A 12,047-nucleotide genomic window follows, 5' to 3' on the forward strand; every position below is an offset into this window, starting at 1 on the left:
ACCTTTTGCCTAGATTATTCTTTCTATGGACTATGGAGCCTGGGATCCTGAACCCAAACCTACACTCTGAAACCATCAATGGCTTTTGAAACTTTTGAAAAAATCTTATATCTGAATACATAAACTAAATAAAATTGGTAGGGAGTTACAATTTGATCACAATAGACAGTCAGCATGACACTAAGGTTCTAGGACTTTGTTATTACATCATTTTGGAGAAGTCCTATAGAATTTAATAAGAAATAATTTTGCAGAGTTCTTTGTATCACCCTATAGAATTTACACAGTGTATTGTGTCCATGCTATAGAATGTTATAGGATGGGCCAAAAAACCTATAGAAAGGATATAATTCTCTAGTAAATGCTATAGCTTTCTTTAATACCCTACTGATTTCATCCCTTAATAAATTCTGTAGGGCTTTTCTATAGGGAGTAAACACTTATCAGACCTGGTTACAGATCTAAAATATGGAACTAAATTGAATTAAGTCAAATGTTAGGTATAAATATGATACAATTTATGTACCAAAATGGATGATGCATCTTTTAACTTCCATTGAACAAGTGTTTATTTCTACAGTAATCTGTAACATTCTGTCTAGTTTTACTCAGACTTACATTCTCCCATTTGACATTTATGAACTTCGAGAATTTGTCAGGCTTTGTATCAATTTTGTATGATTCCAAATGCTGAAACATTAATGAGCTCATTTCCATACTTAAAACTGACTTAAAACCTTAGAACATAATGCTTACAGGAAAGCCTGGTAGACCGGGCCTGCCGTCTGGCCCCTGTAAAACGCAAAAAACACACAAGTACATATTATAGACTTGTAAAACGGATTATGCAGTTTCTACGTATCTACTAGTTTGTGAACATTAACTATTTTTGAACTGTATTCACATGCAAAATACTTCATTAAGGTGGTGTTAAGGTTGCAGACACGCAGCACTACACTGTGCTCTCTCCAGAGCATTAGAGATTAATTCTCAAATGTTGGAAAACCCAGGAAATGCAGAGAGTTTAGGTGACATTTCCATCACAGCACAGCCACATAATATATTAACTCTGCCCCCTCCGTCCTAAGGACATCACGGTACTTTACTCCTTCTTCAGCCTCTGCCAGCCAGCAGCAAATAGCTCATGGATCAGTGGTGTTGCACAGAGAACAGAGAGGGCCCATTGCACTATGAATAGGAGACCTGATTTGGATTTGCGCTCGGCACAGAGGAAATGACAGATTTGTTGAGGGAAGTAAGGTACTGTTACCATCCCAGTTCCTCTTGCCATCCCCAGGGGGTCAAGTTTAAAGCTGGATGGCTGTGCTGTGTGTGAAGAGTCATCTGTATTGTTTTTTTAGTCATTGTGAGCTTGGCAGTCTACTACTCCCCCTGTTGGCTCTCCTTCCTTTTTAGGGAAAGGTCTAAGGCCTGGCTGTCCACTACAGGTAGCCACAGAGATTCTTGGGTGGGAAGCCCAAGGTTCTCCTTCTCTCTGCAACCCTGACAGTGATGCAGTATGGCCCACCAGATCCCCAGCATGCCTCCTCCAGACCTGTAATTGAAATATAACATGATATGCATTATATACACTACCTAGAATGCATTTTTGCTGCACAATATGGAAGATGCAAGTTACACAGCAGTTAGAATCTACTGTTGTGAGAAATGCTGGACTGCACAAAGAGCTGCTGCCAAAATTACAGGGGCCACTGGACGGGGCGAGTGGAAAAAGGCTAGGAGAACACAAATGACAGGTTGCAGAGAAGGGGCTAACAAAGTCTGAAACAGAACTTTCCAGAATCTCAGAAAGGATTCAGCCTTAATCTGCTCCAGGGGTGGACAGAAGTTTGCCCCTTGCTTCAATTAAATAAAACCATCTGTGTTCAAAACAAGAGTTAAACATTTACTTTGGTAGCAGGAGCTATCAACACACGCAATGAAAATAATAAAAGATACAGTTTGTTCATGTCAGATACATTGTTCTAACGGGATACTCTGAGCAACTGGCATTTCTTGCCCCATTTGGGGAGGTTTAGCCTCCAAGCCTCTTATACTCACCGCCCATAAGGTTTATAAAGGTGAGCCACTCAAATCCATAAGGCACATGGGCCCAATTCTACCCTCATATGCATCCATACAGCTCCCACAAAGTCAATAGAAATTGAATGTGCTGTCTTGACTTCTCCTCTAAACCAGTTTTTTTTTAAATTAAAAAGCAAAAAACAAAACAAGCACAAAAAAACCCCACCCCCACCCCAGCACAGCCTTCTTCCTCAAATGTGGCTTTTGGGACAACTAGTAAGCGTTTCTTAAGTGATTTCCAGTCATTATTCACATGATGCTTAGTTATCAAGGGGGGCGGGACCTGCAGGGAATAGCAATGAGCAAATCCAAAAATGTAACCTTAAATCAAGTCTGCTTTGTTTTGTATAAAAGCAGTGGTGCAAAGAAGCCTGAGCACACTGGTGAATCTAACCGTTGGAGCTTGGAAGCATCCAGAATTTCAGATGTTTAACTGAACTCTCCTAAACTCCTGGCTGAAAAAAACAAGCCCAAAATCTTGTATCAATAGTTGTCTCATAAGATTTCCATCTCTTTCAGTCACAGCTAGAAACGCTATGAGAACAGCCTCATTTGCAGTAGTTCAGGATTTCTGGTTCTAGCCTCAGGCAGAAAGGAACAAAATCTTATCAGAACATTTCAGGACCCTAAAAACAAACTAACAAGCAAACAAAATGTCTGGTCCTAGAAATAGATGCAAACCCAAAAAGATGGGCTTTTATTTTTTTCTGCACCAGTTCTCCTCTTCCAGTTAGGTAGACATCTGTTGTTCAGGGTCAGAGTTTGGCCCATCTCTAATTCCTTTCTTTATAATACATTTTACACAAATGTAGGGAAGTTAATTTACCAACACAGGATCCAATTCTGTTCTCAGAACATGTCTCTCTACATGTCCCACAGAAGTCAGTTAGAAGTGTGTGTGTCTAAAGAACAGGGAAGTGGGCTTTGCAAAGTACTTAAAGAGAGGCAATGAAGTATGAAACAAATCCTTGCATTTAATAAAGCAGAATATACTCACTGGAGGCCCAAGCAGTCCTTTAATTCCAGTAAAATTAGAAATTCCATCCGTATCATTGAGTAGTAGCTAAAAAATAAGGACAAAGAACAGGGTATCTCAAATATTAAATTGGTTCTCTGGGCTAGACACATTTCTAGAAATGCACAGACAACTTACAACATCCTATTATAACTGTGGAGATAGAGAATGTAGACCAGGTTATTGGGAACATTCTTTGCTTTTTCCTTTTGTGTCGTGCATTTGGAATACCGCTACTTCGCGTTTTTATTACACCTTATATGTAATGATCTCAGAGTGCTTTACAAATATTGAAGAACTGAGTATCATTATGTCCCCGTGAGGTCGGAATCCCCACGTTACAGATGAGGAAACAGACACAGAAGGGTTGTGACTTGAGATCATCTTTTCTCTATAGGATGAAGATTAAAATAAGTGCTTTAGACCCCATGCTTCAGTGCTGAGTGGGTGTTGGAGTCTGAGGCTATGGCTACACTTGCATATGTAGAATGCCAGGAATTAAACCAGCCCTCGGAGACAGCAGCAGGGAAAGCACTGCCGCGTGTTCATGCTGTCAGCTGCAAGCGCAGTGGGGTGGCCACATTAGCAGCTCTTGCAATGCCACAGAGAGCAGTGCAGTGTGGTAGCTATCCCAGTGTGCAAGTGGCTGCAGCGTGCTTTTCAAATGGGGGTGTGGAGTGTGACAGGGAGTGTGTTGTGTGTATGTGGGGGGAGAGACAGGAGCGTAGCTGGGGGAGAGCAGGGGGAGCGGCCGCTCCCCCACTGAGCACATTCTCCAAAAGTGGCGCCTTGGGCGTCCACTCCGTGGGTGCCCCAGTCCCCGCCCCACCCAGCTCACCTCCGCCTCCGCTCCGCCTCCTCCCCTGAGCGCGCCGCCACGTTCTGCTTCTCCCCCGGCTCCCAGCGCTTGGGCCTCAAAACAGCTGATTTGCACGGGAAGCCTGGGGGGGGGGGGAGAAGGGGGAACGCGGCGCGCTGGGGAAGAGGCGGGGCCAGAGCGGGGATTTGGGGAGGGGTCCAATAGGGACAGGGAGGGGGTGGAGTTGGGGCGGGGCCTGGTGAGGGGTGCTAGGGGAGGACAGCTGTGGCTGGAGGCGGGGAGCGACCAGGGACGCCCAGGGGCCAGGCCGGCAGGGGAGGCATGGAGGAAGGACGTGAGGACCCCCTGGCTCCCAGCTCGCCCGCCCACCCGCCGACCAGACGCAGCCCCGGCCGGCTGTGCAGGCAGGGCTCGGGGGCGTGCTGGGGGGCGGGCAGCCTGAGGCGGGAGAGCTGAGACTGGGGCCCTGCGGGTAGCCCAGAGCCTCAGAGCAACTGGATCCTTAACCCCGAGAGCCTCGGTCCTGCCTCTGCCCGCCGCCGCCCAGCCCCTGCTTCAGGGCCAGCGGCCACTACCCCTGAGCCCCCGCTGCTGAGTCTCCCTGTCCACCGCATCCATCCATCCCCCGCCCTCTGTCCCCCAACAGACCTGGCCCCCAGCTGCCGAGCCCTCCTGCTCCCTGCAGCAAGACCTGTCCCCTCCCCTGGCTCTGTCTGTCTGTCTCTTTCCCCCGCTCATCTTGCTGCTTATTGTCAGGATCTTAACGGGAAGCAATTACATTGCTATGGAGAGAGGTGTCTGCAAGGGACCCGTCACTTGTGGCTTGAGTGCTAGCCAGTGAAGTCAGACGCCAGAAAGGTCTGTCCTTGGGAGGAGTGATGCAGACCCCCCCGCCCCTCCGGCCCTCCTTGGAAAACCCCTCTCCACAATCTTCCCGATGGACTCACTTCTTCCTCAAACTCCCTCCTCCAGCATCTCTGCCCCCTGGAGCCCTCTCCCCCATAAACCTTCCAAAATCTCCTCCCTCTTCCTAATCCTGTAACCTCACCTCTGTAATCTCCTCTCTCCCAAAAGACCCCCCAACACCCACCCAGAATATCCCACCTCCAGGACATTTCCCTTCTCTGGAATCTTCTGATCCTTGCCTCACGCAGAAATTACCCAGGGATTACCCTCCCAAGAGTCAACCCTGGAACCCTCCCCCTTCCCCAATATCTCTTCTAAAACCCTGGACCCCTCCTCTCTGCAGCAGTCCTTCTTTGGAGACCCCCCACCCAACACTTTCAGCACAGTGCCCTACCAGAACAGGACTGCCACTCTCCCATACCCGCTTCCCCTACCAGACGCCCACTCCAGATCTCTCCTGATGCCACTGGGATCTCCCTCTCTCTCATATCCCCACTGGACTCCCCTTGCCCCAAACTTCAGATCTTCAGAATCTATTTGTCATCCTCTACATCAAACTTGGGCAACAACTGTTATCCTTCTAAAGTAGTGAACTGAACTGTTTGCGTGTCTGGGGGTGTTTATGCATGGCAGGGTGTGTGGGTGACAGATGTACTGTGTGTCAGTGTGTGTGTTTGGGGGAGCGCATCAGTGTCCACGCTCTGTGTGTCAAAGTGTATGTGCTTCTGAGTGTGTATTTGGATGTGTTGCTGTGTGTATTTGGGGATGTCTGTGGAAATGTTTACGTTTCTACGCAGGACAAAAAAGCGCCGACAAAAGAACGCCGACGAAAGAGCGCATTCCAATACAGGTACCTCCAAATCATTTTTGAGCGGTGTCATTTTCTTCTGGACAAGCTTCGCAGCCTCCTTGCAAGTGCGGAGCTAGTGCTCCGGGCTTCTCCTTCATTCATTTATAACCCAACCTGCCTGGTGATGTCATCAGCGTAGCCAGGTCCAATCCAGCCCCCTGTTTAGCAGGAATCTCGACTTGTTCTCACTTCTCAGGAACAAATGACACATCAGTGGGACTTGCTTTTTTTGTGCAGGAAAGCCCCTGGTACCGGGCAGTAGCTTCCATCACATAATCAAATGCGGTAGAAATGTCCTCTGTATACTTGTAACACTTACCACTACAGCATTAGTCAGTCTTGTAACACGTGAATCCCTTGCAAGAGCCAAGAGGCCCACATTTTTAAAAACATTTTGTCTTCGCCCTTTTGTCGGTGCTTTTTTTTAATCGGTTGACATGTATACTCACTCACCCAGGCATCCACACAAGCACGCGTACTCATAAGAATTGTTTCCTGCAGTGTAAACAAATGCTGAACCCTTTGGATAATTTCAAATAGTTCAGTCTGTTTGATTACTTCTTAGTGTGCGGATTGTTTTCGCTTCTCCTCTACTTTTGAATAAAGTGACACCTTTTCAACAAATCATTTAACACTTTGCTGACCAAATTCGACGGGCGTCAAATTCATAGAGCTGTGAAATTGACCTGGCTGCCCTGTGGACAGTTTTTTAAATAATTCACATTTTAAAAACAATCGTATATTGTTCATATTTATTTTATTTGTTTCTGATAAGGGATGGATAAGCGCACTAAGAAGAAGAAACTATCCGGGTGGAACAGAAAGAAGATGAAGGAAGATGCAAATCAAGTAAAAGAATCGTCAAATTATGTGAAGTTGGAGGCCTACTTTTCATTTGATACGCCCACGACGTCTTTTGCACCAGAGGTGGAACATTCTGAAGACTTGCTACCTGCCTTCAGCCCAGGAGCTGGAGACGGTGCCCCGGCCGTTGCGGCTTCACCAGAGGTAAAACCCTCTGAAGACTTGCTAGTACCTAACTTCAACCTAGGAGCTGGTTACAGCATCCGGGCTGCTGCGGCTGTACAGGTAGTGGAAGCGGAGTCCTCAGAAGACCTGATTACTTCAGCAGACTATCATGCAGAGGACAAGAATGACACAGTAAGACTCCGTGCTAGCGTTGACACACATAGGGAATACCCAACAGATCCACACTTGTTTTGTGACACACCTGTAACACCGGATCTAGTACATGCTCTGCTTGAGTTAGGCCCTTGTCAGCCAGGACGTAAAGATAATTTTGACAATTTTCCAAAAGATAAAGCTGGACATCATTTCAGTGCAACTTGGTACAAACAAAAACAAGTGAAAAGTGTTCATACAATCGACCGGCACTGGCTGGTTTACTCACCAAGAGCAAACACTATGATTTGTTTTGCTTGTTGGCTTTTTGCAAATCGGTCGGATGCTTGGAGTGATCCAAAAACTGGTTGCAAGAAATTTGCTAAAGGTATGCACAAAATTGAAAAACATGAAAAAAGTGAAAGTCACAAAAAAGCAGAGAAAGAACTTTTCCTTACCAAATTCCATTTGTTCAACAATAGAACAGTCTTGGCTGGTCTTCTAACGGTGGAAAGGAAAGAGATAGAAAAAAATAGGATGATTTTACGACGTATTATAGATGCAGTTCTCTTTTTGGGAATTCAGGGATTGGTATTCCGCGGTCATCGCGAGTATCGAGGTTTAGGTTCCCCAAGTACAAATGAAGGCAATTTTTTGGACCTTATTAACCTGTTGGCTAAAAATGATACATTACTGGAACAACATTTATTACTGCGTGATCGAAATGCAACATAACTCAGTCCTGACATACAGTCCTTATCAGCCGAGCTTCTATCAAAGATAGTAGCTGAAATCAAAGTAGCTAAGTACTTTGCCGTAATTGTTGACTCTACTATTGATATCAGCAGAACTGATCAATTTTCTTTATCCTTACGATATGTAACAGTAAACGGTGATGCAGTGGAACGATTTATGCAATTCAGCGAATTACCTGGAGCAAGTGCTGAAGATTTTTTCAACATTCTTCTTTCAGCAATCAAAAATTTGGGGCTGTCAATAACTATGTGTTATGGTCAGTCTTACGATGGAGCAAGCACCATGTCGGGTGAAATATCAGGTCTCCAAACTAGGATACGGGAAATTGCTCCAAATGCACTCTTTACGCACTGCCGTGCACATAATTTTAATTTAATTCTGATGGATGCATTAAGCTCCAATATTCAAACTCGGTTGTTTTTTGGAACTCTAGAAAGTCTGTATTCTTTTTTTCTGGCAGTTTACCTCATCTTTCAATACTAAAAGAACAATGCAATCTTATTGACTCTTTCGCATTAAATCTAAAGAAACTTTGTGATACCAGATGGGTGTCTAGAAAGTCAGTAGTGCAGGCAGTCTTGCAAAATTTACCAGCACTAGTAATTGTCCTGCAAAGAATTGTGGATGGTGAGATAAAAAAACTGTACTCCTAAACAGCTCACTGAGGCAAAGGGTATTCTTGCAACACTCGATACTTACGAATTCTTAGTTCTTCTTATATTCTGGAGCAAAGTGCTAGAGAAGGCTTTCCATTTATCCACATATTTACAGAAAAGTAGTCTAGATCTGGTAACAGCTTCTCATTTGATTCAGATTTTTGAAAATGATATGAAAAACATTCAAAGTGAATTTGAATCTGAATTCAAACAGATTGAGAATGAAGCAACCGAGTTGGCTCGAAAATGTGATATTACTACGGAATATAAGCAGCACAGAATACGTAAGAGAAAAAGATTCCATGAGGAAATTGCAGAGGATGAAGAAGGAATATTTGATGCCCGCGAGAAATTCATAGTTGAATCCTACTTAGAGTCCTTAGATTCTGTTATAAATAGCACGAGTAAAAGATTTGAGCATTTTAAAAATGTGGCTGCCAAATTTAGTGGTTTAGATCCAATGCATTTTGACAATGCGGATAATGTGAACAAATTAGAATTTTTGGCAGACATGTACTCAGATGTGATCGACAGTCAAACTGAAATTGTGGAAGAGTTTCTTTCATTTAAAGACATGTACAAAGAGACAATGAGCACTAGTGGTAGGGTAAAGTCAAGTGTCGACAAGAAACTCACCATCCACAGTGTACTGAAATTCATGATCGCCAATGATATGTGTTCCATTTATCCTAACCTTTCGAGATTGTACCACATTTTTCTGACCTCGCCAATAAGTAGTGCAGTTGCGGAACAATCCTTAGCTGACTCAAACTTATAAAGTCCTACCTGCACTCTACAATGGGTGAAGATAGATTGTCTGGATTAGCTTTGCTCTCCATTGAAAGACAATTGGCTACTGAAGTGGATTATAATAAAGTAATAGATAACTTTGCTAGAATGAAGCTTAGACGAAAGAGGCTGTTGTAGTTGCTTCATAGATCATATTGTTTTGATCTTATCTTTGAAATGTAAAAAAAGTAAATAACACGTTTTTATTATGTTTTGATTTTATATACAATATAAATAGATGTCATACTGTTAAACTGTTTTTATATTTTAAATGCAAAATAACACACGTACTTGTAAAACAATATCATTCTTGTGTTTTTATTTTAAGTACAAAATAAATATGTATAACGAATTTAAAAGTATGTAATTAGTAATTTGATATGTCGGGTGGCGCCTTTTTTTATGTGTTCGCTCCCCCCGATGTTAGAACCTGGCTACGCCACTGGGGAGAGACCGTGTGTTTTGGGGGGCAGAGAGTGTGTCAGCATGCTGTCTTGTAAGTTTAGACAGGGGGAAGGGGGAAACCCCTGACATCAGCCCCCACCCCCCGCCTCTCTCTCTCTTGGCCCAAGCCCTAACAGCAACATCAAAATTAAACACACCCTTAGCCTGATTCCCACGAGCCCAAGTCAGCTGGCATGGGCCAGCCATCGGTGTCTAAATACCTACAGAGGCCCCATTACTTTATACTTCCTCTATTCTGTATTCCCTAGTTAATCTTTCTTCATTTTTCCTGGCTTCTGCAGAGTCACCTGCACATGCTAAGAGAAGCAAACATTCACTCATTTTACTGCCCCTTTTCATCTTTTTGTCATGGCAGGGTCATGAGTGGCCAGACGTAGTAGTCGGAGCCAGAGTCCACAGTCACAAGACAGAAGTGGAGTCAGCTGGGTCAGGATAGTGGGAAGTCAAAAGAAGGAGACAAACTAGAGATCAGAACCACGAGTTGGGAACCAGAGTCAGGCCGGGTCAGAATACCAGAGGCTCAGAGGCAGGAGCCAAACTGGAGATCAGGAGCCACAAGTAAGATGCCAGGAGGCAGGCCGCAGGAGGCATACAGTACAAAGCAGGGTGAAATTCAGTTATTCAGATGGCTTCCTGTTCCAGCTGCTGGCTTAAGTAGGGCCAGTCAGCCACTCTGGCACTCTGCCAATCAGACATTGGGGCAGAGCCTAACAGTGGAGCTGGGCTTCCTGGGTCCCAGGTAATCCATTGTCAGCAGGCTGCGAGGTGAAGGGCTGGAGTGTGGCTGTTCCCGTAATCCTACAGGCTGGATTTGAGACACATGGGTCATGACCAAAATTATGATTGGACAAATGTGTGTATATGGAGGGGGATTAGGTGTAGATATTTATTGCAGATTTTTCCCTTTCAGGACTGTATCTATGAACCGAACATCAACACCAGCACCAGTTGTTCTTCACTGCCATGTAACTCCAGATACATTTTAAGGACAGTAAAGTTCTTAACACTTTACAAAGACACTTACCTGTGGTACTGCTATGATTGGCCCTGGTGGTCCTGGTGGCCCTGGTGGTCCAACAATACTGGCACCATCCTGTCCTGGTTCACCCTATTTCAATAGTAGTATAGATGGAAAGGCCCTTTATTAAACATCAAATTCCCAGTAGAAATTCAATTAGAAAGAAATTGATACGATCTTACCTTCGATCCTGTGTCACCCTTGTCCCCTTTTTGACCCTGCATGCAATTTAATAAAGGATTGTTAACAATTTACGAGGGAAAGTTGTGACAATACTTTCCCTCCCACCATCAGAGAACAATGTTCATGAAGGGCTTGATCCAAAGCCCAATGAAGTTGATGGAAAGACTTTGGATTGCAATGGGTTTGGATCAAGCCCTAAGAATATATTGGTTTTGAATGTTTTTAGTCATTTCTACTGCCTTTGACAGTGTACAAGTATGATAGAGGGCTGAAAGAACAGAGAGGAAGGAAACAGAGATAGTATTTTTCACATACAGCACTGCATTTTTTCCCTAAGGGAATCCAAGCATGAGATTTATTGAAGGGTTCACAGGTGCGTCTCATGCTGATCTATTATGCATTTTTATGACCATAAAAAATAATATTTTAGCAGAAAGCTGATGTATTAAAACCTTACTTTTTGTTAGAGTTTATACTGCTTTTTCTATTGGTAGTAAAAACATAATACTTTGCAGTTATATTGTACTTGATTTCTATACCTCAGAGTTATTTACAAAGGTGGGTAGCATTTTATAGACAAGGGAGCCAAACCTACAGTTGGTGAAAATCAGCATGGATTTACACCAGCTGGTGTTCCAGCCCATATAATGTGAGAGACAAAGAGGTTTAAGTGACGTGCCCCAGGTTAAAGAGCGAACTAGTGTCAGAATCAGGTTTACAACCCAGATTTCCTGTTTCCCAGCCCTTCTTCAATCAACAAGATTACGTATGCCCCTCACACAAATATGTAAATATTTCACTGAATAATAAATTCTATTGAGCTGGGGTGACATTGCTAACAAACTAACATAAGCCAGGAAATTTAAAGTTAATTTAGTCAGTTGTTCCTACATTTAGCATAGAATGACGCCAGTTCATTACACTTTGTACCATGAGCGCTGCAACTCTCAACAGTGAACACAAAAAACCCCCCAGGAGTACTTGTGGCACCTTAGAGACTAACAAATTTATTTGAGCATAAGCTTTCGTGGGCTACAGCCCACTTCTTCGGATGCATAGAATGGAACATAATATTGAGGAGATATATATACACATACAGAGACAGGTGGGAGTTGTCTTACCAACTCTGAGAGGCCAATTAAGTAAGAGAAAAAAAACTTTTGAAGTGATAATCAAGATAGCCCAGTACAGACAGTTTGATAAGAAGCAAGTGTGAGAGTACTTACATGGGGAGATAGATTCAATGTTTGTAATGGCTCAGCCATTCCCAGTCCCTATTTAAGCCTAAGTTGATTGTATCTAGTTTGCATATCAATTCCAACTCAGCAGTCTCTCGTTGGAGTTTGTTTTTGAAGCTTTTCTGTTTCAAAATTGCCACCCGG

The 12,047-nt window shown here is 43.8% G+C and overlaps 1 protein-coding gene across 1 annotated transcript in view; it reads right to left on the minus strand.

Annotated features, from left to right (window-relative positions):
- Positions 1-12,047, minus strand: part of COL15A1 (collagen type XV alpha 1 chain) — a 198,937-nt gene that overhangs the window by 53,424 nt on the left and 133,466 nt on the right. The window contains exons 20-23 of the mRNA XM_065400013.1: positions 10,665-10,700; positions 10,489-10,572; positions 3,083-3,148; positions 757-792 (exon numbers count right to left, since the gene is read on the minus strand). Of these exons, the coding sequence (XP_065256085.1) occupies positions 757-792; positions 3,083-3,148; positions 10,489-10,572; positions 10,665-10,700 (222 nt within the window). The remainder of the gene's footprint in view (positions 1-756; positions 793-3,082; positions 3,149-10,488; positions 10,573-10,664; positions 10,701-12,047) is intronic.

This window comes from Emys orbicularis, chromosome 2 (assembly GCF_028017835.1).
Source record: "Emys orbicularis isolate rEmyOrb1 chromosome 2, rEmyOrb1.hap1, whole genome shotgun sequence".
In the NCBI taxonomy this organism is placed as follows: Eukaryota; Metazoa; Chordata; order Testudines; family Emydidae; genus Emys; species Emys orbicularis.